Raw genomic sequence first — 22,519 nt, 5'->3', positions numbered from 1 at the left:
TAATGTACAGAGACATCCAGGATGAAAACCTGCTCCAGAGCACTCTTGACCTCAGACTGGGATTACGGTTCATCTTTCAGCAGGACAATGACCCTAAACACACAAGATCTCAAAGGAGTGGCTTCGGGACGACTCTGTGAATGTCCTTGAGTGGCCCAGTCAGAGCCCAGACCTGAATTCGATTGAACATCTCTGGAGAGATCTGAAAATAGCTGTGCACAGACGCTCCCCATGCAACCTGATGGACCTTGAGAGGTGCTGCAAAGAGGAATGGACAAAAGTGTCCAAAGATAGGTGCGCTGAGTTTATGGTATCATATTAAAGAAGACTTGAGGCTGTAATTGCTGCCAAAGGTGCATCAACAAAGTATTGAGCAAAAGGGTGTGAATACTTACGTACATGTGATTTCTTAGTTAGCTTTTTTTTTTTTTTTTTTTTAATTCGCAAGCAAAAAAAAAAAAAAAAATAAGTGAAATCTGAGGAAAATTTGCAGGGTGTCTGAGGGGCAGGGCCCCAGGAACCAAATAAATTTTTTTTATCTAATGATACATTTTCAGCATCTCCTGGAAGAGAAAAATCTCAAAAGTGCATATTTAAATGATCCTAGATTCAACCTTTCATTTGAACTGTCAATGATCATGTTGAAGTAACAGAATATGACATGGAATTAGGACCTGGAATGAGTTTCCTTTTAATTGTAAACCAAATTATGCATTAACTCAGAATAATTAAACTACATGAAATTCATGAAGACTGAAAAGACTGTTGAAGCATTTCAAAAACCAAGCTAAAGCTTGGAGAATATTTTGAAAATTAAGGCAAAATATCAATCACATACCTTATAGTAAAAAAGCCATTGACATTCTTGTGTAAATTCCTGTAAATCCATTCAAAGCCACAATGTCTTTCCAATGAAAGAAAGTCTAGATTAATTAAAAAGTTACCTACTCTTGTCTGAAATCCTGTTTTAACAGCACAATGGTTATTTTCCAGAGACAAAAAATTCTTATCCGTTTCTTTTATTTGTGTTCATGATGATGAACTTTAAATTCAACCCAGTGCCAATTCCACAGATTCTTGTACTTATTCAACTTTTTCAAACCATCTTTCTCGCCATCTTCCCTCTGTCTGACGTCGCTCCTTGACACAAACATGCCAACTGTCGTTAACAGCCATGCTCTGGGTATGGCATTTTTCGCCGCAAAACTCTATGGATCCAAGGACACATTTGTATCTGTTATACAGATCAGTGTCCATGGATTTATAAAACTTGCATGATGTTGTAAAAAAAAAAAAAAAAAAAAAAAAAAAGAACGCTTTGTGATAGGCATTTTAAAAACTCACAATTACAGAGTACAACACGAACCCCCCCCCCATGATGAAAGCCGCGGAATCCCTCGGATCCACTGAGTTTTCACAGCCCTGCATTATGGGGTGTTGTGAGTAGAATTTTGAGGGAAAAAAAATGAATTTACTCCATTTTGGATTAAGGCTGTAACATACAATGTGGAGCAAGTGAAGCAACCAATACTTTCCGGATGCACTGTACAATAACGTTATCAGATTCATAATTGCTGTCTTGCTTCAAGAAGTCACACTGGAGTGGGGAAGTTAAGAATGTTGGTTTGTTACCTGTTGATGACATTGTTTAGGAATTAAAACTAATCCATATGCATTAAATCTAATACCCCCGTCACACATAGCCGGAATCACGCAGAGTGGCGTCGGAATTATGAATCGGCACACGTGAAAAGTGTCGGATTTCAGTTCCAAAACGTTCTGACAGCCATCTGCGGAAGTCGACACAGTTGGTCAAAATCAGCTGGCGGCCGCGAGTGTGATGTTCAAAACTCTCCGAGTGCAGTTGAGATGGGACACCTATCCAACAGCGATCCATGTGCAATCTGACGACCATCTGACCACAATTTACATGTTCCACTGGAGGCTACATGGGATCCAAAGCGATTTGAGCGCATACGAGGGAACCTTGAGATGGCTCTGGCACCGCAAAGCTTGCCGGTATGACCTACACGTGCCATGTATAATAATGTCCACCCCAGCGCAAAGGAACTGTTAAAATGTATGTGGCACGCTTCATCACAATAATAATTTAGAATTATTATCATGTACAGTGAATGTGAACAGCAGTTATCAAACCGAAAGCTCCATGCGCTACTATGCGCACGCCACAAATCTGAACAGGCTGTTATATCCACAGTAGACCTTACAGTACAGATATTTGTCCATCCCTTCCCATGGGCAATGTAAATAATGTGAACTATTGTCTTCATCATAACACGGGCAGCTGCGCCTCTCCGTGGTGCGCAGTAACGCATCATTACACGTGTCATGCTCAGAGCTGGACAGATCTCATGCTGTAATAAATGATCACCTTCTAACTCTGTAGGAGATATGACATGGAATTTGTGCCAGGCTCTTACACCATTAACAAACATGAATCTTACCTCCAACAGCGGTCCAGGAGTGTTTCACAGCGCCAACATGGACACGAAGCTGGGACGCAGCCTGTGGTTAAAATCCTCTCACTCAAAAGAAAAATATTAATCCCATGTGATGATCCAACTATTGCGGTGTCCACAGTTGCATTGTGTTCCTGAAGTGTGCAAAAAAGAAAAAAGAAAATTCCCTCCACTCCGTTTGAAGCAGGGGACTGCATGGCCCAATGCCAGCAAACTTTGAGCGAAGCTGTCTTGTGGCACGCGCACGCACGTGGGCCCCGCCTGTGCTTAGTGGCCCATGCAGCGTTACACACACACACACGGCTGAATGATAATTGCAGCCCCGTGCGTGTACCACGCACATTTGCACGCATGAGGAACACAGCGCTCCGGTCCCGTGTTTGCCATGCAGAAATTTGGAGATTGGGCAGTCTGCAGCGCCTTTCATGGCCATCTGACAGCAGTCTGTGTCGTGTACATATGCTCTGGATGTGATCTGACAGGTGTGGACAAGGCAGTCTGTCTGCGCTCCGACACTGCAGACCTCGCCTCTTTTGAATTGAATAGAAGATTTATTTTGACCATAACAAAAGAAAAAACAAAACGGACAATGTAAAATTAAAGTTAGTTCAAAATGGAGTGAAAAGTCGAAACTTATCTAATCCCTCCCCTTCTCCGTGTATAATGATTTACATATCAATCCCTGTTTCCTTAAAAAATACTATTGACAATAATAATAATAATAGCAACAACAGTAATGATACAATACAATTTTAGAAAAAAGACAGACATAAGGAACTCGACAAAAAACAACAGAAAAGATAAACCCAACTAATGAACATAAATAAATCCATAAACAAATATAGAAATAAATAATCAATAACAGTTTCCCGTGAGCTCCTAGTAACTCACACTTCATCCCTATATCCCATGAAAACACATTCTTTATATTTTGTTTTTAACTGTTGAATGTTTGGACATTGCTTTAATTCCTCATTCATACCATTCCAGTCTCACCCCACAGAATGAAATGCAGAATCATTTCTTGTTTGTGCGGATTTTGTTCATTTTGAAATTGTATTTCCCTTGTAATTGATATCCCCCCTCTCAATCCTTAAACAATTTCTGTATGTTTTTTGGTAAAAGGTCATTTTTTGCCTTGTACAAGATCTGTGCTGTTTGGAATTTTACTATGCTAATTTTAATAGTTTTGATTTTAAGAACAGTGAGTGAGTATGATCTTTTCCTCCCGACTGTGTCAGATTATGGCCATATTTGCCGTGTCGGGCATGCTTCCAAGAAATTCTTGCTATGTGTAACAGGGGCTTAACTTCCAGCTGTCTTTGTAGAACTGTACTCATCGCTTTCATTCTTAATCACTGTCTGTCCTTTAGTAAAAACTGTTTAGATATTTATGATGTTATTGGCTTGGTTGTTAAAATTCCCCAAAAGACATAAAATGAACATTACTGAAAAAGGTTAAAGAATGATCAACCTGCAGATTCACTTACCTCCAAAACCGTGGGTCACAGTCGGCAGAGACTGCTGTGTTGGAGCTGATGAAACAACGGCCTCCATGCCAAATACACTCCTGCAGTTGGGGGGTTAAAAATAAATAAATCAAAGAAAAACACACACACTCAACACGAAGGGTAGACTGAAGGACTCTAATTTCCTCAATTTCATAGGAAGAATGAAAACCAGTCAGAGAACATATATTCTTAACCTTCATTTTGACATCAGTTATGCTGAGTGCAAGGTTATCTTTATCTGCACAGCCTGTTCACACTTGCAGTTTCACATTCGCATCTGAAGTAGCTCCTCTGGATGAAGGACTTTGCTCAAGAGCACCTTCCTCCTCATAATGAGGCGAGGACAAGTGCTGCTCTTTGACCATCCTCACTGAGATACATCAGATCGTCTGATAATAAGGCTGCTGCTTTGACCTTTCGGTGCCACTTTCACAGCCTGTGGACACAGACTCGGGACAAAACAGCTGCAGATCAGCTGCCCAACAGACCTACAGCCAATGGCCATTTGCATTTAGCTTTGTGATGGACTGGTCACCTACCTATGTTCTTTTTTGCCAAAGAGGTGCTGTGTTTATAAGACATAACTGGATAAATCAACACTTATTCTTCTTTTTAGCGCTCAGATAAAAATAAAGCTGCCTTCTGGCTGGAGGGTCACTGGTTTGATCCCCTGACAAATAAGGAGGAATGGGTGATAAAAGAATAAAGAATTAACTGTGTTAAATTTTTGGACATTAACAATGATGGGCTTTGGGCATTTGGGAGAGGAGTGGCATGTGGGGAAAAAAACCAGACTGAAAGTGAACCCACATCTTCTAAAACTGAGAAAAGTGTTGACAGAAAAGCTTACTTAACTGAGGGTTATACGCTGCACTGACACAGCAGAATGAAAAAAAAAGAAAAAAAAAAAGACACACTGAAGTCACCGTCAAGCAACATGCAAAGAACAGACACGTCCCATCTGGACCATTCACAATAAAAGCCTGAGAAGTCCACTGCTGCTACAATCACAACTGTTATTCATACAGCACTTTCTAACATTATATACAAAGTGCACCAAAAAAATAATACGCCGTTCTCCTATCACAGGGCCCACAGCTCTCCACACAAAATGTTGCCTGAAGAAGGGGGTGGGCTGATGCACGAGCATAACCAACATCATGTATACCAGAATGTCAATTCAAATGTTTAATTTAATCACAAATTAAAACTATATCACAAATAACTCACCTCATTGTGCCCATTTTTTGTCCTTTTCTCATTCAGTCAATGTATCCCATGTAATTTAACTGTAGTTAACCAACTTTCTTAAAAAAATTTTATATATAATATCACCAACACTGAGATGCCCTTGAACAAAGTCCAAAACCCCCAACTGTTTGATTGGAACTGCTCATCTTTCTTACCCTTGTGATGTGCTGGAGGTGTTATAACCACTCGTTGCAGGTGCAGAGGAACTGAAGACATTATCAAGTTCAGCCAGTGCAGCATAGCGGTCCCCTCCCGTCTGCATTACTGGCTGGTTCTGAGATAAACCAACTCCTGCTGCAGTTGTAGCCGTGCTCCCCGTACCACCAACAGCAACCCCTGTGAACCAAAGCAGAAAACAGCAGCGCCGACATTACCTCATTTTATAACTCTGTTTAAATCTAATTTTGACAAAATCAACAAGAAGGCCAGTGAAAGCTGCCATATTCAACCGAATAAGAATAATGAGGAATACAATTTCAAATATTAGCATATCTGCACTTTCTTGTAAATAAATATGAACACCACAAACTAGTACTGGATAAGTACAAATCATACACTAGAATCCAGTGGAACTTGTACAATTCATGTTAGTAGGGTGTATGTGCACAAATTGGAATGAATTTTTTTTTGTATAAAAACTGCTTCAGTATCATGAGGACCAAAGGACAGACATTTGGTTAAGCCATCTCAAAATTAAATTAATCCTAGAATGTGCATAGCATTTATGGTTTCAGCATTAAAAATAGTTTACAGTTTGTCAAAAATGCAAATCTATCTGAGTCAATACAATGCTGCATAACCCAACAATGGAAAGGCGTCATCAGGATGACGCCTGATAATAATGATCTTCATTTTAGGATTTAATTGAGTGAGTGAGTGAAAAATTAGTCAACCCCTATCAGTAAGATTCCACTGTTTTGTGGTCTCATGCTTTAGTAAAGGAACCCCCAAAAACAGATATGCGTGCTGATCAACAATCACGTCAATTGATGAAAAAAAAATTCTCAAAGATACAATATCTTCAGTTATTACTTGTCATGTCTTCCATGTTATAAAAGCTGTCTGCAGCTATCACATCACATTTCTAATGAGGAAGTCAAGCACAATGACGCCCATCATTAATGCAGCACACAGCAGTGATATGTGTGTTGCTCCTGTTTTACATCACCAGCTTGACCTTACAATACATAAGCAGCGCATGTATGTAACACCTTCAGCTGCAGCAATTCAAGTCACTTCGGAAACTGTATGAACTGTGCTGAAGTCAAGGTTGTTGAAGGCACAGCTCTGGCACCCCTGCTGTGTGGAGAACCTGCATAAAGCCTGGCGCACACGGGGGTAAGATTCTTTTCCAAATGGCACGCGTGGTCAAATGCTTAAGCAGGATACCCTCGTCTCCGGTGGATTTTGTGAGAGTCATCCGCCTTTCTGATCCAAAAGCAAACTATTTAGCGTGTTTAATAATTTCTGCCTCGCGTGACAAATGACTCGCTGTGTGCGGGGGAGCATAAGCATTCTGCTTTCAGTCTGACTGAACTGCACCTTCGCCACGACCTGTGTACCCCACCGCCGTGTCACGTGTCATAGATAACATGGCGGAACACATGGAATCCCAGTTGTCATCGGATGAAGATGATATGATCAGTCTTTTAGCTGTATTATTGATTCGGAGACGGCGTCGAAGACGAAGATCTGCTTGTCGTAAAACCTGGACAAGATCTTGGATAAAGAGGAGAGAGAATCAAGGGGCGTACAGTAATTTGGTCCAGGAACTAAATGCCGAGGATCCAGAGACATTTTGCAAATACCACCAGATTGATCGCCAGTCCTTTGATGAAATCTTAGCATCAGTGGAGCCTTTTATTAAGAAAGAAGACACGACTACGCGTGCTGCAATAAAACCTAGCGAAAGACTTTCTGTCACACTAAGGTTTCTAGCAACAGGTAAGTCTCCTTTCCCATCAGATATGACCTTTATATTTGCTAGCCTGGTCTATGTAGATTTTTAATTATATGTAACCCACCAGGCTCTCACTAGAACATAGACTAAGCCTGGACAGTGCTGGGAGAAAATACTTTGAAATTGTATATAGTTACGGGAATACTGAATACTTGCCTTAAAATATTAAAATATTTCTATATAAATGTGGTGCATAATAAGATATGATCAGAAAAATCCAGGCTTGTTACACCTGCTGTTGACTTTTTAACACAAATTTTGAAAGCAAAATTGTGGTGATAAAAAAGGATTGTACCTTAAATAGCTTTCAATCTTTGTAAATATTTTGCAGGGACAGATCACTGATTTTAAAACAAATACGTAAATGGTCTTTTCCAACTTCATCAAGCTCAAAGCCCTTGAAAAAGTGAAATGAAATTCAGAAACTTTGACAACCAGCTATTTTAAAGTCAGATTACTGACGTTCAGTGTCCAACACTGTCAATTCTGAACAACAGAAAAAAAAAAAAAAAAAAGTTCTTGTCCCCCTTTACTCACCTACTGGTTCCATACGTAACTGTCTGTTAAAGAATTTCCGTTTGTATTCCTTTAGGAGAATCGTTTAAGAGTCTGTCGTTCCAGTATCAGATGGGGGAGAGAACGGTTTCTGGAATTGTATCCCAAACATGTCAGGCATTGTACAATATTCTGAAAGAGCAGCACTTAAAGGTAAGCTTGAGCAAACAGTTTTATTGTAAAAAGTGAAATTGAAAAAAGAAAAAAAAAAATGAAAATAAAAATACTGGGAAATACAATAGAACCTTTAACAAATCCTCTACTATTACAATGTATGTGACTTTAAGCTGTAAGTTGTAATACTGATTGTTTTAACATTTTAAATGGAAGAAGTTTTGAATCTTTTACTTTGGTTCACTGTCATGGTTGTTTTGTTCTGTCGGTTATCAAGTTGTGACCATTGATTTTGGCCCACAGAACACTGGGAATTTGCACTGTTTTGCAGTTTATTTTCCTGTTGCCAAATACTCTGACATTGGTGTCAGTGCCAGGATTCAAAAATTGTTGCGGTGGTGGACACCATGTTTGATTTGGGATTGTAGAGGCAGGATTATGATGTTGTTGCTGGTTTGGTTGATACCATCTATTGTATTCGGGTGGTGCCGAAAATAAACGGTCTGGTGGAAACCAATTAGACTGCTGATTATACTGCAGAGAATGCACTTGACTTTGTGGCTGTGATTGTAACTGGCCAAGAGTTCCCATCTGAGCCTGAAAGATGACAGTGTTAATGTGATGTACAGCTAAATGCTTCATTTTTGGATCTAGTTGTGATAGGGCCTCTGACACATAACAAGCAAATGGGTCAATTTTCTGGTGGGCATTTTCTTCCCTTTTCTTCTTTCGATCTGATAATGTTTGAGTTAACTCTTTAATCAAATGATACTCGTCCTCAGCCTGTCTTTTAGCAGATGACTTTGTTTTTGCCTTCAAGGGCTCCTTTGTTGATTTTCTTCCAGGGGTTACGTCTTGATCAGTTCCATCAAGTGTTGATGGAGTTGATGGGTTATCTTGGAGACTTTCTGTGTCATCTTCATCATCATTGTTGTCATCATTTGTTACTTCAGATGAGACAGTTGAATTCTGCAAACAAACAACAAAAAAAAAAATTGACATTTGAAAATTAATAAAATGAATTATTTTCTATTTCTAGACTCTATCTACTCCAGATGAATGGCTGGCCATAGCAGAAGAATTCAAAAGAAAGTGGAACTACCCATGCTGCATTGGGGCCATAGATGGTAAACATGTGGCAATTCAGCAACCAGACAACACAGGGTCCCAATTCTTTAACTACAAACACAGTTTTAGTGTTCTTCTGTCTGTTGTGGATGCAACCTATAGATTTGTTTATGTTGACGTTGGAGCTGCTGGCCGTGCAGGTGATGCTAGGATTTTCAATTACTCCACACTGAAAAATGCCCTGGATGACAAATCTTTGAACCTACCATCTCCTGAGACTGTCGATGGAATTCCAGATCATAAAATCTCCTTCCATTTCATAGGTGATGATGCTTTCCCAATGAGCATTAACATGATGAAACCCTATCCTCACAGGCAGTTGGACAAAGACAAACGAATCTTTAACTACCGCATTTCACGCGCAAGATGTGTGGTAGAAAATTCATTTGGCATATTGACAAATAGATTTCGGGTATTCTTGACAACCATCAACTTGTCTCCTGAAAAAGTAACCTACTTAATTCTGTCAGCTTGTTGTTTACATAATTTCATGATTCAGAAAAATAAGCACCTGTATGTTAATGTCTGTGATGTGGAGGACACTGAAACATGCATGTTGATTCCTGGAGCTTGGAGGAGTGACCCAAAACTACCTGGGATTGGCCCAAGTACTCAGCGAAACCCAACACAAAGTGCAAAGGAACAACGGCAGCTCCTAACTATGTATTTCAACTCAGAAATGGGATCTGTTCCTTGGCAGGACAAAATGATAAATCTTTAATGCTAATGGGGAAAAAAGAAAAACAAACATGTATCAGTGTAAATAAAGAATAAAGAAACTTACCTTGTTTAAATTTGACATTGATGTTCTTGTCTGTATGTGTGGATCCAAAAACTGTAGTCTCTCTTTCATCCAGGTTGCTCTTTTACTTAAACTTTTCCTTGAACTTCCACTGGGTCCCAGTTTCTTTATTTTTGTGTAGCTGTTGCGAAGAGCTTTTATCTTTGAAAAAACCCACTGAGCTGAAAAACATGGAATGATATTTGTTAATTTTTTTTGTAGAACTGTTATATTCAAAATGTGTGTAAATTATTGGAGAAACTGTAACAAATATAAAGATGAAATTAAATTCTGAAACAGTCCTACCCTTGTCACAATGCTATGAAAAATGTCACTTGTAGCAGTCACATATAATTCAGTGGTGATATAACAAGTCAGGCCTGGTCATGAGAGACTAGCTCTGTTTATTCACGATTGCAATGTGTTGTGGAAATGGGTGTATAAGTGCACTGCATGTGGAAAATTTATAATTGTAGAACCTTTTTGCAGAAAATATATTCGCCTTTTCAAAAAACTTATGACATCCTTTATAAATTATGAAGCGTATTTATTTTATTAGCTAGTAGTCAGGATAATTAGAAAAACTCACCTGTTTTGTTGAGTTTCTCTGCGATTTCTGACGCAGCAAGGAAGCGTTTATCCTGGTTTTTGAAATCTGCTGAATCAATGACATACAAACATGGATAATCGGGCCATAGGTCTACAAGTCTGTCTTCCAAAATTATTTCAGAAACAAACTGTGACGACAACGGGGATTCCATGTGTTCCGCCATGTTATCTATGACACGTGAGACGGCGGTGGGGTACACAGGTCGTGGCGCAGGCGCAGTTCAGTCAGACTGAAAGCCGAATGCTTATGCTCCCCCGCACACAGCGAGTCATTTGTCACACGAGGCAGAAATTATTAAACACGCTAGATAGTTTGCTTTTGGGTCAGAAAGGCGGATGACTCTCACAAAATCCACCGCAGACGAGGGTATCCTGCTTAAGCATTTGACCACGCGTGCCATTTGGAAAAGAATCTTCCCCCCGTGTGCGCCAGCCTTAAGAAACAGGCTACACAGGAGAGGTTTACCTTGCTCTGTTTTGGCAGAGCTAAACCTGTTATCCAGGTCAGCCAGGGCTGCATATCTATCAGCAGAAACACTAGTAATCTGTACAGCATCTCTGCCAGCTCCTGTGGAGTTACTCTGTGAGGAGGAACTGAAGGATCCAAAGTCAGCACTACACGATTTTGGGAAGTTGTCAAAATTTGCAAAACTGCCATTTGCTAGTCCCCCTGAAGCACTACCTGCATGAGAAAAAGAGATCATAACATCATAAGAGGGGCCTTAGTTGTTGGTTTTGAGTAACAACAGAAACAGGGTGGAGATGGAGAAGCTGCAACACGAAAGGTGAACCTGGGTAGAGCCAAAATGGGGCATGATCATCTTTCAGATACAAAGCAATATAATCAAAACATATCTTCTATAACACTGCAATATGTCGACTCCCCAATAACCGATGGGCCCTAATGAAGGCGTAAAATTAATGATTTGCGTTAGCTCACAATTTGAAGAAAAAAATCATGTTTTCAGTTCATGAGCTACATCTGAGGTAAGATCTGAGCTCAGTCACGTACTGTGAATAAGGCTGGAACTAACTATTGTTTTCATAAACAGCAATTATTTTCTTATTAGTTGTTAGGTTAATAAAATGCAAAAGAAAAAAATATTAATTGGTGTTATCCATAGCCTAAAAGGATGCTTTCAAATGCCTTGTTTTGTCCAGAGCCTACAAAATATTCAATTTACTTCCAGACAGGAATAAAGTATCGAGTAAAATAAACCAGAAAATATTTACATTTTCTCTCCTGTGTAATTCTTTTAGTCACTCAAAATAATTGTTTATCATTATAACCACACAAATGTACTAACCTTTACATGGACAAAAACTGGCTTGTAATAATAGGAAAAATGTACGAGGGGTGACTGAGAAGTTTTGAGCCTGATTTAGAAAAAGCAGGGTGTGGTTCTCCATCTTTTGCATTCTAAGAAACCAACATTTCTTAAGAATATGTACAATTTTGATTCACTGGATGCAATGTTGAGAAATGTCAATTTCTATTTTAAATATTAAGATGCTTTTATCAGACATTCAAATATCAGATATCATCCCTGCTTTTGCAGGTGATGTGGTCCTGTTGGCGTCATCGGCCTGTGACCTCCAGCACTCACGGGACGGTTAGGAGCCAGGTGTAAAGTGGCTGGGATGAGGATCAGCACCTCTAAATCTGAGACCATATGGGTGGGAGGGAGGACAAGAATCACTAGCATATAGGAGGCGGCGGAGGGCGGGAGTACCAAAAGGAAGGCAAGCTCTAAGCGACTTACTGTGTGCACCCTGGTGAGGCAGACTTGTGGCAAACTCACCCATACTGCAACTGGATGAGAGCACAGTGAATGCTGGGAGCAAAAACCAAAGAAAGGAGAAATAAAGGAATGAACTTTGTAAGACATGGTGGAGTAACAAAAGAATATAACAAAAACAGAAGGTCAAATTAAAAATTGTAGCAAACACGAAACAGCCACTTAAGTACACAATATGGAAAAATATCAAATGCCAGACCAGAAGCACAGTTAGCGTCTGTGAGATGACTGACAAAGAACAGCTTTATACAGTACACAACCAGCAGGCACCATCCATTCATTATAGTTATTAATGCAGACAATCCAGCAGAGGGCACTGCACAGCACTGATAGAGGATGTGAGCCAGTTTTTTTTTTTTTTTTTCCTTTAAGCCAACTTTATTGACAATTCAAGAACAACAAAATAACTGATAACACAATCCAAGCACAGAATACACACAAACACAGACAGACATTGGGGGGAGAAAAAAAAAAAAATGATTGTGTGAAATCCCGACATCCCGGTGTGTCTTGAACGTATCACAAATTAGTACATCTTCTCGCGACACTTTTGCATGCTTTTTTTTTCTTTTCTTTTTTTTCCCCCTCTCTCCCCTTTTTTCCCTTCTCTCCCCTTTTTTTCCCCCCTTCTTTCCTAAAAAGAGAAAGAACATATACAACATAAATGGCATTTCACAAATAGAGAAACAATTTGAATATTGCCACAACAGGCTACAGAACTGAATGATGACCAGCATACAAGTAAAGGACATATAGAAATAAATTAAATTTTACAAAGAAATATAAATAATAAAGAAAGTAAAATAAAAAGGCAAATAAAATCAATTTAAACTAGGGGTTTTCTGATAAGTTCAATTCGTTAAACAAACAATGCAGTTCCATGGCTTGATTTTTGTTCATAAATTTCACAGATGAGAATTAGAAGCAGAGTTCCTTGTGAAAAGTGAAGAAGGATGGTTTTGTCTTCAGGAAACGGCACTTGTGAATGAAGAATTTACCCAACACAATTATTACATTTAGAACACTCTCAAATTTCTTTTCTTTTCCTAGAATTCCAAATAATAATTCATGTCATCCCACAAAGCTTTTGCGTATATACAATCATAAAATAAGTGATCAGTTGACTCAATTTCCCGTTCGCAAAAAGAACAACTGTTATCGTCAAAAGCAAATCGGTGTCTGAGAAAATCTTTTGAAGGATAAACATCTGAAAAAGTTTTGAAGTGTACTTCCTTAGCTTTTGGTGGAATTGGAAGTTTTATATAATCTGTTCTAATTTTTTTGATTTGATCATGAGAGAATAAATGCAAGATAGACTTTGGATTGGATTTATAGGGGAACAAAGCATTAGTAAAAAATTCCCTAATTTTGGAATTTGAAAGTGTTCTAGCCGTAACATTTTGACCGTTTATCAGGAGTTTTGGTAGTTCTGGGGACCTGCAGATGGGGTTTTGAAAAAGACTGGTTGCTGTAGATAAAATATTTGGAGGGATAGCTCTAATAATTTTTTGAAATTCTTTTTTCTCTGCTTCCAGTTTATATTTAGCTTTGAATTCATCAAATGATAATAGTATGCCTCTATCATTTAATAAATGCATCACCGACCAAATTCCTTTTTCATACCAATTCTTTAAAAAGATTGATTTGTTTCTAGATTTTATATAATGACAATTCCATAGTGGAGTATTGTGAGGGCTATAATTATGTTTATAAATTAGTCTCCAGTACAATAAAACTTGCTGGTGAAATGATGAAAGTTTTATGGGTAATTTCCAAATATCAAAATCACTTCTAAGTAATAAGCTAACTCCTCCCATTTTGGAAAATATTTTATTTGGAATATGAAACCATAGGCTATTTTGATTAATCAAGAAAGACCTGAGCCAATTTATTTTTGAAGTACCGTTAAGGCTATCGAAATCTATAGCTTGTAACCCTCCATCTTCAAACTGTTTGACTAAATTCCCTTTTCTTATATAATGAGTTTTTCGTCTCCATATAAAGTCAAAGTTAATTTGATTAATAGATTTAATTGCTGATTTAGGAAATCCTAGTGTATATGCCGGGTAGACCAGTCTGGAGATACTTTCCATTTTTGTGATAAATATTCTTCCCAGAATGGATAAGTCTCTCTGTGACCAATTATTTAAATGACTTTTGCATTTTTTAAGTTTCTCCCAAATATTAAGATTTTCAAGTTCAGTCTTATTTTTAGTTATATACATACCTAAATATTTGACTTTGGATTTTATAGAGATGTTAGATGCATTAGATAAAGTACAGTCTTTTAGAGATTGAATTTAAACAAGTGTGAAATACTATTTTCATCCTGAGGTTTCTGAAAAAAGATCAATAATTTGGAGGAGTTGAGGTATATCGTTTAGATTATTTTAAAAAATGGTTGTATCATCAGCTAACTGGCTAATGGAAAGCTCTTTACCTAGTACAGCAATTTTACCAAAATTAGCATTTTTTATTTGTATAGCAAGCATTTCTGCTGCTACAATGAACAACAGAGGCGAGATTGGGCATCCCTGTATGTTAATCTTAAATCATTGTGAGGTGCCATGAGGAAGACATACTGAGCTATTTGTATCTTTATAGAGTAATATGATTACATTAATAAAGTTATTTCCAAATCCAAAGAGATCTAAAGCCAGAAACATAAATTCGTGCTCTATCATATCAAAGGCCTTATAGAAGTCTAGGAAAAGTACAAAACCTTCATTGTCAATTAGATAATTATAGTCAATCAAGTCCAAAATGAGGCGGGTATTATTGTGAATAGAGCGACCTTTTAAAAAACCAGATTGCGTGTCAGAAATAATTTGGGATATGCCTGATTTTAACCTGTTTGCAAAAATGTGGGTTAGGAGCTTATAGTCATTATTTAATGAAGTTATAGGTCTTAAATTATTCAGAAGAGTTGGGTGTTTCCCGGGTTTAGGTATGAGTGTGATCACCCCTTGTTTCATAGTATGTGTTAAAGAATCCTTTTCTAAAATTTCTACAAGCATTCCAAAAACAAGGGCTTTGATATGATCCCAGAAGTATTTGTAAAAGTTAGTGGTTAATCCGTCACAACCTGGGGCTTTGTCCTATTAATTGCATTTCTTTCTTGTCTTATTTTTTCTAGCCTACAGAAATATGCTGTACTTTTCTCCCCCTCCTCTATCCACTTGGCTCGGGATCTTAAATATGTACCTTTCGCTTTTTTAGTATACATCTCATCTAACTTAGATTGTAAAATGCTTCTCCAATGTTTGTCCTCATTATTAAAAATAGTTTTGGAACAAATATGATTGAGCTCTTGAATAATTTCTATTTCTTTTTGTTTCATTCAGCTTACTATGTTTAATTGAGATTTGGCGTACTTTAAATTTAAAAAACTCCCATTTTTCTGCAAAAGAATTTAAGTTTTTATCCGATGTAATAAGACCAATTTGTTCAATAATTTCGTTATTAAAATTTTCACTGGTGAGCAAGGATGAGTTAAATTTCCAATAACCTCTGTTGTGATGTTTTTCCATTTGAGATGTGATATTAAGTAGTATCAAACAGTGATCGGTTAAAGGAGCGGCTGAAAATTCAGCATTTACAGTTTTGTGCAGAAAATTGTTTGAAATTAGCCAAAAATCAATACGGGATTTAGCTGTTCCATCAGGTTTGAACCATAAGAAGGATTGAACAAGTGGATTAACCAGCCTCCATGGGTCTATTAGGTTAAGATCTAAACAAAGGTTTTGTAAAATTGAGTTTATATGATAAGATTGGAATTTGGAAGGTGACCTATCTAGCCAGTCGTCATACACCATATTAAAGTCTCCACCCAGTATGATATTATTTGTAGAGTATTGGAGTGATAGATTTTTAAGATGATTGGTAATTTCCACTAGAAGTAGTTTGTTTTGAGTAATGTTGTTATAGCCATAAATATTGCAGAGGATCAGGAAGTCATTTTCCATTTTAAATACACAAATTAGCCAGTGGCCCAGGTCATCTTTCCTATGAGTTTCTATTTTATTATGAAGGTTCTTAAATAAAAAAGCTACACCAGCTGATTTGTTGGTACCATGACAAAGAATTACTTTTTCTCCCCACTGATTAGACCAAAAACTTTCATCTGCTTCAACAGAGTGTGTTTCTTGCAAGAAAATAGTCAGTTTTGACATTTTTACAAAACAGAAATATTGATTTTCTTTTGACATGGTCTCTTAAGCCCCTAGTATTTAAAGACACACAATTGAAATTAAAAGGAAAAATGGACATAAATGAAATTATAGAACAAAGTAAATAAAAGCTGAAATTCTCACGTAAAAGTAGAAGTGTATGTAAGCTTGAAACACTGAATCCCTTTAACAAAACTAGGAAAAAAAAAAAAAAAACGTAGACCTCCAAAAACTTAGTCAAGTAGTGACATTTCAAACAGGTTTGTAAACATTAGTTTTAAATCTGCCTATTTGAACTTAAGGCAAATAGCCTTTGAAAAAAAATGAGTGCAACTTTAACAGGAAAAATTATCTATGTATTTTATTAAGATACCTTATTACATTTTATTTGTTTAATTTTTTTTTTTTTTTCCTTTCCAGTAGTGCATTGATGTTTTGGATAGCTTTATAATTAACCAGGGAATACCCGAACTCCGTTGATATACCCAACGTGCCCTCGGTAGTAGACGTTCTTCCCCTCTGCTCTGGCTTGCTCCATTTTTGACCAGGCTGCAGCTCTTGCTTCCCGGTCTTGCTTGAAGTCTTGCTTGAAGTATATGCCCAACTCCTTGCACGTCCTGGAGTTCTTGGTCAGCTTCCAGAAGGCGTCACGGTGATGTCTCATGGTGAATTGGATTATTATTTGAGGGTGTCTCCCCTCATCTCTTCTCCCCAGGCGATATGCGGTGTCCACAGCGCTGTCCAGTGATGATGCCCACTGTGGTGCGATCTTGCCCAAGATGTCGATTACTTCTTTGCGTGTCTCTTCTCTCTCCTTTTCTTTTAAGCCCTGGATTTTCAAGTTCCAGCGACGCTTGTAGTGCTCTAGCTCCAGTACTCTTTCCTTCAGCTCCACATTTTCCTTGGCAATAGCAGGCATTTCTTTTCCCAGGTCAGCTAGTTTAGTTTTACAGTCTTTTATATCAGCTGCATTCATTTCAACTAGCTTGGAAATGTTAGCCACCATTATCATGCTGTCACGTAGCTGTATTCCAAATCCGTCAATTTTTCTTGTCAACTTGTCAATGGCTTCTACAATGGAGTTGTTAGTATCTTCATTTTGAGCTACAACTACCTTGTTAGGAGGCGTGGGAGCTTTGGTGGGTGTCGGTGGAGTTTTCCTTTTAGTTGACGGCAGTGAAACATCCATTGCGTACACGTGGTCAGATGCTGAGGAACTTTTGGATGCCGCTATCTTAGCTGCGGCTTCGGCTTTTTCCCGCGAGATCGTCTTCTTCTCCAAAAAGCACTTTAACTGGTTGAAAAAAAAAAAACAAACAAACTTGAAACCAAGTTTATTGTCTCAGAAATGATGAATAAGATCAGAAACCTGTTTGTTGGTCAAAAATGGTGGTCTAAATCCGCCATCTTGCCGGACTCCGGATGTGAGCCATTGTGTCAGTGTGTAAGAAAGAAAGCATGGCCTCAGTATCCTCATTGCTATCAGACCAGTGGGACTGCAGTGATCTTCAAGAACTTTACACTTGCACAATATGTAGATACATGTCAGTCTCTTTGTTTGCACATCACAGCTGTTGGGTCAAAGTGCTTCTCTGACCTGGATGATTCTACATGGCAAGAGAAAAACCATTTCTCTGCATGAAGCCAATTTCAGGTTACAAAACTACAAAACTTGACTGGCAGCTGAAAATGAAGATACAGGTTTCAAGCTATGAAACGAGATTTAAATGAGCAAATAAAGTTGACAACTACAATTTACCCAACACTTTCATGTGTGAAAAAATCAACAACTATGTTGTTGCTTTGCCACACAAAAATTGATAAGGTCTATGAATCTAGCATGCAACAGTCAAATAATGACGCTTTCCAGATATGCTAAAGGGGCTGCTTAGAGTGAACCTCTGGTGTCCTCTGCACATTCTCTTGTGTTACATGTGACGTCACACTCCTGTGTTCTGTTTTTGTGGCCTAAGGTAACTTACTATGTAAACACACAATCCTGGGATCAACTGTGGTCAAGGACATTTGTCACATATCACTGTTTTCAGTCTCTGCACCTTCAGCGATTAGAAACTGCTGCAATGCTATTATTAACCTAACAAACAGTAAATATCAATTTAGTAACATTTTCTGCACTGTACATTTTATCCCATCAAAACAAGCAACAAGCCTCTTTTTTTTTTTTTTTTTTTTTTACATTTCCTGATTTAGAGTTTACTTTAATCAGCCAGCACTAATTTTAAAGGATATGTCACACTGAAATCATAAAAATTTAGATTTAGGCTGCGAGTTACCATCCAATGATCCACCAGGATTACTTTGTGCACTTCCATGACTGGTTTCAAAAGATACGGCATTCGCAACAAACAGCTATGGAGAGTGCCAAAAACAAAGTACCTGTGAGTACTCGTGTTTCCAATAGCCGTGACATGACTATTAGAAATGTCCCAGCGCACAATTGAATGGAATGTAGCTGCTAACATTAAGAATGGAGGCACAGATTAATTCCAAAATTTATATAAGTGTGATGTTGTGTTACGATGACTCGTTTTTAAGTGAAAACTGTTAATTTTGATGCAGTCATTGTAAAAGCAGCAGCCCTGAGAAGGTTTATTGCACCTGCACAGCCAAGAGTCATTAACTCAGCCTGTTAAAAGCAAAACAAAACACTTATAAGTGTTGTACGCAACTGTGAAAAAACTAACATACAGGGTGAACACAAAAACACTCCTTGGTTTCAAATATGTATAATATCAAAAGTCACATGAATAATTTTACAATTTTGAAGAAGAACCTGCTTAAGAGAGAGAAAAAAAAACTTGAGTTTCTGCAACTGTTGACACCAAAATTGTAAAATTATTCATGCGACTTTTGATATTATAGATTTGTTTTTGTGTTCACCCTGTATATGCCATCACGTTGCCTGTCAAAAACAATGTCAGACATTCCATGTCTATGTACAAACAGCGCAGCAGCCGTTTTAACCCACATGTCAGCTGTTTATCTAGTTTTTCTTCAACATTAATTCTCTGTAAAATGTTCCTTATAGAGATAGACAGTTTTACGATACTTCGGAGAGACTATAAGCTTAATACTGCTTATATATTGTTCAAATTCAGCCATAGGTCCATGTAAACTCTACACTTATGAATATGGATGATTACCCAGATCTGATCACATCTGTGTGATTGTACAGATGTGATCAGATCTGAAAACAGCTGAGCTGCACAATAGCGTGCTGCGCACGCGCACACACACATTCATTTACATCAAAGTAAAATAAAATTTTTGCTTTCATTGAAAGCTCCACTGAAAGGAACACAAAGCAAAAGAAAAAAAAAAAAAGTGACATGCCACATTCAACCTGTTGTAAAGATTTCAAATAAAAATTCCACAACACTAAAGAAGCCCCCACGCACTCAATCGCCAGCCAAGGAAAGGGTCCACTAGTCCTCACTCGGATAGCCGGCCAGAGAATAATGTCCAGGTTCACTTGCCCTCAGGTTCTGATCGTGTGCGCATAAAATCCAATGCAGCTCTTCCTTCAGCGGAAGTTCTGTCACGATTGTGGCATGTTAGAGAGTCCATTATTACCTGAAAACAGTGTCTTCTGAGTTTTTCCAATATGAGACATACAGCTGCATGTCCAGGCAGTCTGTAAAAACAGTGTGGTGAAGACTGTTCACGTCCATGATGACGGTGGCAATAAACCAATCCTGTGACACAAACAGCAACGTCATGACACTTTAGGTTCCAAAATCTGGCAGACTCTGAAGAAGTTAAGAGTTGTGGGGTGAAGAGTGTCATCTCATCTGTAAATCCGAGCCATCACTTTCAAATAAAAGCTCAGAAGTTTCATTTTCGGATGGAGCAGGTTCCCTGTGTCAGTCATCGGGATGTTTCTGCTTATTCTAATATCTATGTCACACACCGAAAAATGAGTGAGAAGGTTTCCAGAAATGCACCTGTTAACTTGCTCAAGGACAGCAATAAAACCATAAGAGTGCACTAATTATGAGCACATGTGCATGGAGAGACATAATCATGATTATTTTGATGCTGTGTTGCTAAGTGGGATGTTAAAAAAACGTGAGACATGTCCTTTAATATGTTTACACTACATAAATATTGTGATGACACCATGACATATTTGAGAAGACCAGGAGTACCTGACCACGGGAAAAGAAACACTTATATGCTGGACTTAAGCACTCAAGCATTTAAATGAAAATAAGAAAAACATTTTGCATTTTCTTCTTGAAAATGATTCCCCAAACTAGATTTGGCTTTCATTCTTGCGTAAAACAAACAAACAAAAATTCAAAATAAATAAAACACTATTGACAACAGAAGACAGGATCCTCACTGCAATAGCTGTACATGAATATACAGTAAGTCCCTTCAATTGCTCCCTTGTTTTCACTCAGGGTCACCACAGCAGATCCAACATGGATCTGCATGCTGATTTGGCAGACATTTTACACCAGATAACCTACCTGATGCAACTCCACACTGCATGGAGAAATGTGGCAGGGGTGGGGCTTGAACCAGAAACCTTCTGCACTGAAACTAAGCACACTAACCACTAGCCTACATGCTACATAGAATATTGACACACACACATGCACGCACGCATGCACACTTTGGGTCCCACAAAGCCTGTGAATCCAATGTTGTTATATAGTCATTTGACAAGATTCATTATACAAAGGAATGGCTCCCACAGTGTAAGCTTTATCAAAAAAAAAAAAAAAAAAAAAAAAAATCTATGATGAATGATAAATATCGCAACATACATCTTCATATAAGCCAGTGTTATTCAGTAACATCGGGGAAAAATCATGACCATATGGTGCACAGTGTTCAGTCAAATCTCACCCTCGGTGAATGAGCAGTGAACACATGGGAAGGATTTGGAAGCAGATATGACACAAACAACAAAATTAATGATTTAAAGGAACATAAGGACAACTGTGTCATCTTTGTGAGTATCATACAAAATAGGGCTGTATATCAACAAAAAGTACCACTTTTCCAGTTTACTGTAATTAGGCACCACAGTCTCATTTGAGGGCAGGCACTAAAGGGGTAAAATATGACGCATAATTTCTCTACTTCTGGGGAAACTTCATATATACCACTTCATATATATAAATAATGCAAACAAAGTGAAAATGCAAAGAAAAAGTGACGATGCAATGGGGAAGTGGACATGTGTTGCAGTTTGTTTATGACCCAGAGTACAAACATGTCGAGACGGTTTTGCAGATGAGAGAACGGAGCAACTCTGGTTAGCTGTGTTGGCTAACACTGACTGACACGATGTTTCCCCATCTGCCTCGTCTTCTCTTCTCCACTGGGAACCAAAAAAAAAAAAAAAAAAAAAACAACTTTCACGACTGCTTAAACGATTGCAGCCGAAAAGAAAACGGTACATCATTTTTCCATGTGAAGTTATGCTGTGTATGTATTGCACAATGGTATCGGCTGTCCCCACAAGTGGTCAAATCCCATGATATCACACAGGGTTCAAATGAGACTGCGGTGCCCTATTAGGACAGCTTGAACAGAAAAGAAAAAAAAAAAAAAACACACACACACCTTATAACCTGTACCTCAAATATATTTGCGCAATGAATTATGAAATTATCTTACAATTAGCATAATTGAAGTACGTCAAATGTTCTTTTAATTTAAAAACAGATTAATCTGGCATTTTCCCCATAAGAGTCCTTGATCATGGGGATTTTATTTTCTCCCTCCTTAAATGAGCATATAAAAACAAGGCAATGAGGAAAAAAAAGAGGAGGAGACAGCAGCTCTGTATCACAACCCTTGACACTGCACTCAATGCACTGACGGATGTTAAGGTCATATGGGTGTTCCTGGGGCGTGTACATTACCTTTCCGTAGATGTCTTGTAAATCACCTCAGAGGTGTTAGTTAGTTTTAGAAGTGTTTATTTCTTGCTAACTTTCACAAAACATTAGATTTATACAAAAAGACAGCTGCTTCAGGGCATTTTCCACCATACTGCATCAATTTGTTCGAGTGAACAACCAGCTGACGTTATGCTACCTATTCACTTGGACTGACAGTCGTGGTGTCGCATCACTCAGTATTTGCATAAAATAGACTTCAGGTCTATTTTGGCCCTGCCTA

At 38.2% G+C, this 22,519-nt stretch overlaps 2 protein-coding genes across 4 annotated transcripts in view; both read right to left on the bottom strand.

Annotated features, from left to right (window-relative positions):
* The window catches only part of agfg1a (ArfGAP with FG repeats 1a), an 83,054-nt gene that overhangs the window by 9,051 nt on the left and 51,484 nt on the right, over window positions 1-22,519 (bottom strand). For 2 of the 3 annotated variants that reach the window (XM_034168140.1, XM_034168141.1), the window contains 2 exons: window positions 5,398-5,578; window positions 3,971-4,050 (listed from right to left, as the gene is read on the bottom strand). In XM_034168140.1, coding sequence (XP_034024031.1) covers window positions 3,971-4,050; window positions 5,398-5,578 — 261 coding nt within the window. Of the gene's footprint in view, window positions 1-3,970; window positions 4,051-5,397; window positions 5,579-12,152; window positions 12,225-22,519 lie in introns of all 3 variants that reach the window. The other variant, XM_034168139.1, reaches the window with a different exon arrangement.
* On the bottom strand, window positions 7,991-12,106 carry LOC117508389. The gene is made up of 3 exons (XM_034168143.1): window positions 10,370-12,106; window positions 9,784-9,962; window positions 7,991-8,840 (listed from the first exon to the last, which is right to left on the bottom strand). Exons 1-3 carry the CDS (start codon window positions 10,551-10,553, stop codon window positions 8,118-8,120), a joined length of 1,086 nt encoding a protein of 361 aa, XP_034024034.1. The 5' UTR covers window positions 10,554-12,106; the 3' UTR covers window positions 7,991-8,117.

This window comes from Thalassophryne amazonica, chromosome 4 (genome assembly GCF_902500255.1).
Source record: "Thalassophryne amazonica chromosome 4, fThaAma1.1, whole genome shotgun sequence".
Classification (NCBI taxonomy): Eukaryota; Metazoa; Chordata; class Actinopteri; order Batrachoidiformes; family Batrachoididae; genus Thalassophryne; species Thalassophryne amazonica.
Note: the sequence above shows the minus strand (reverse complement) of the source record. Positions and strands in the feature narration are given on the sequence as shown.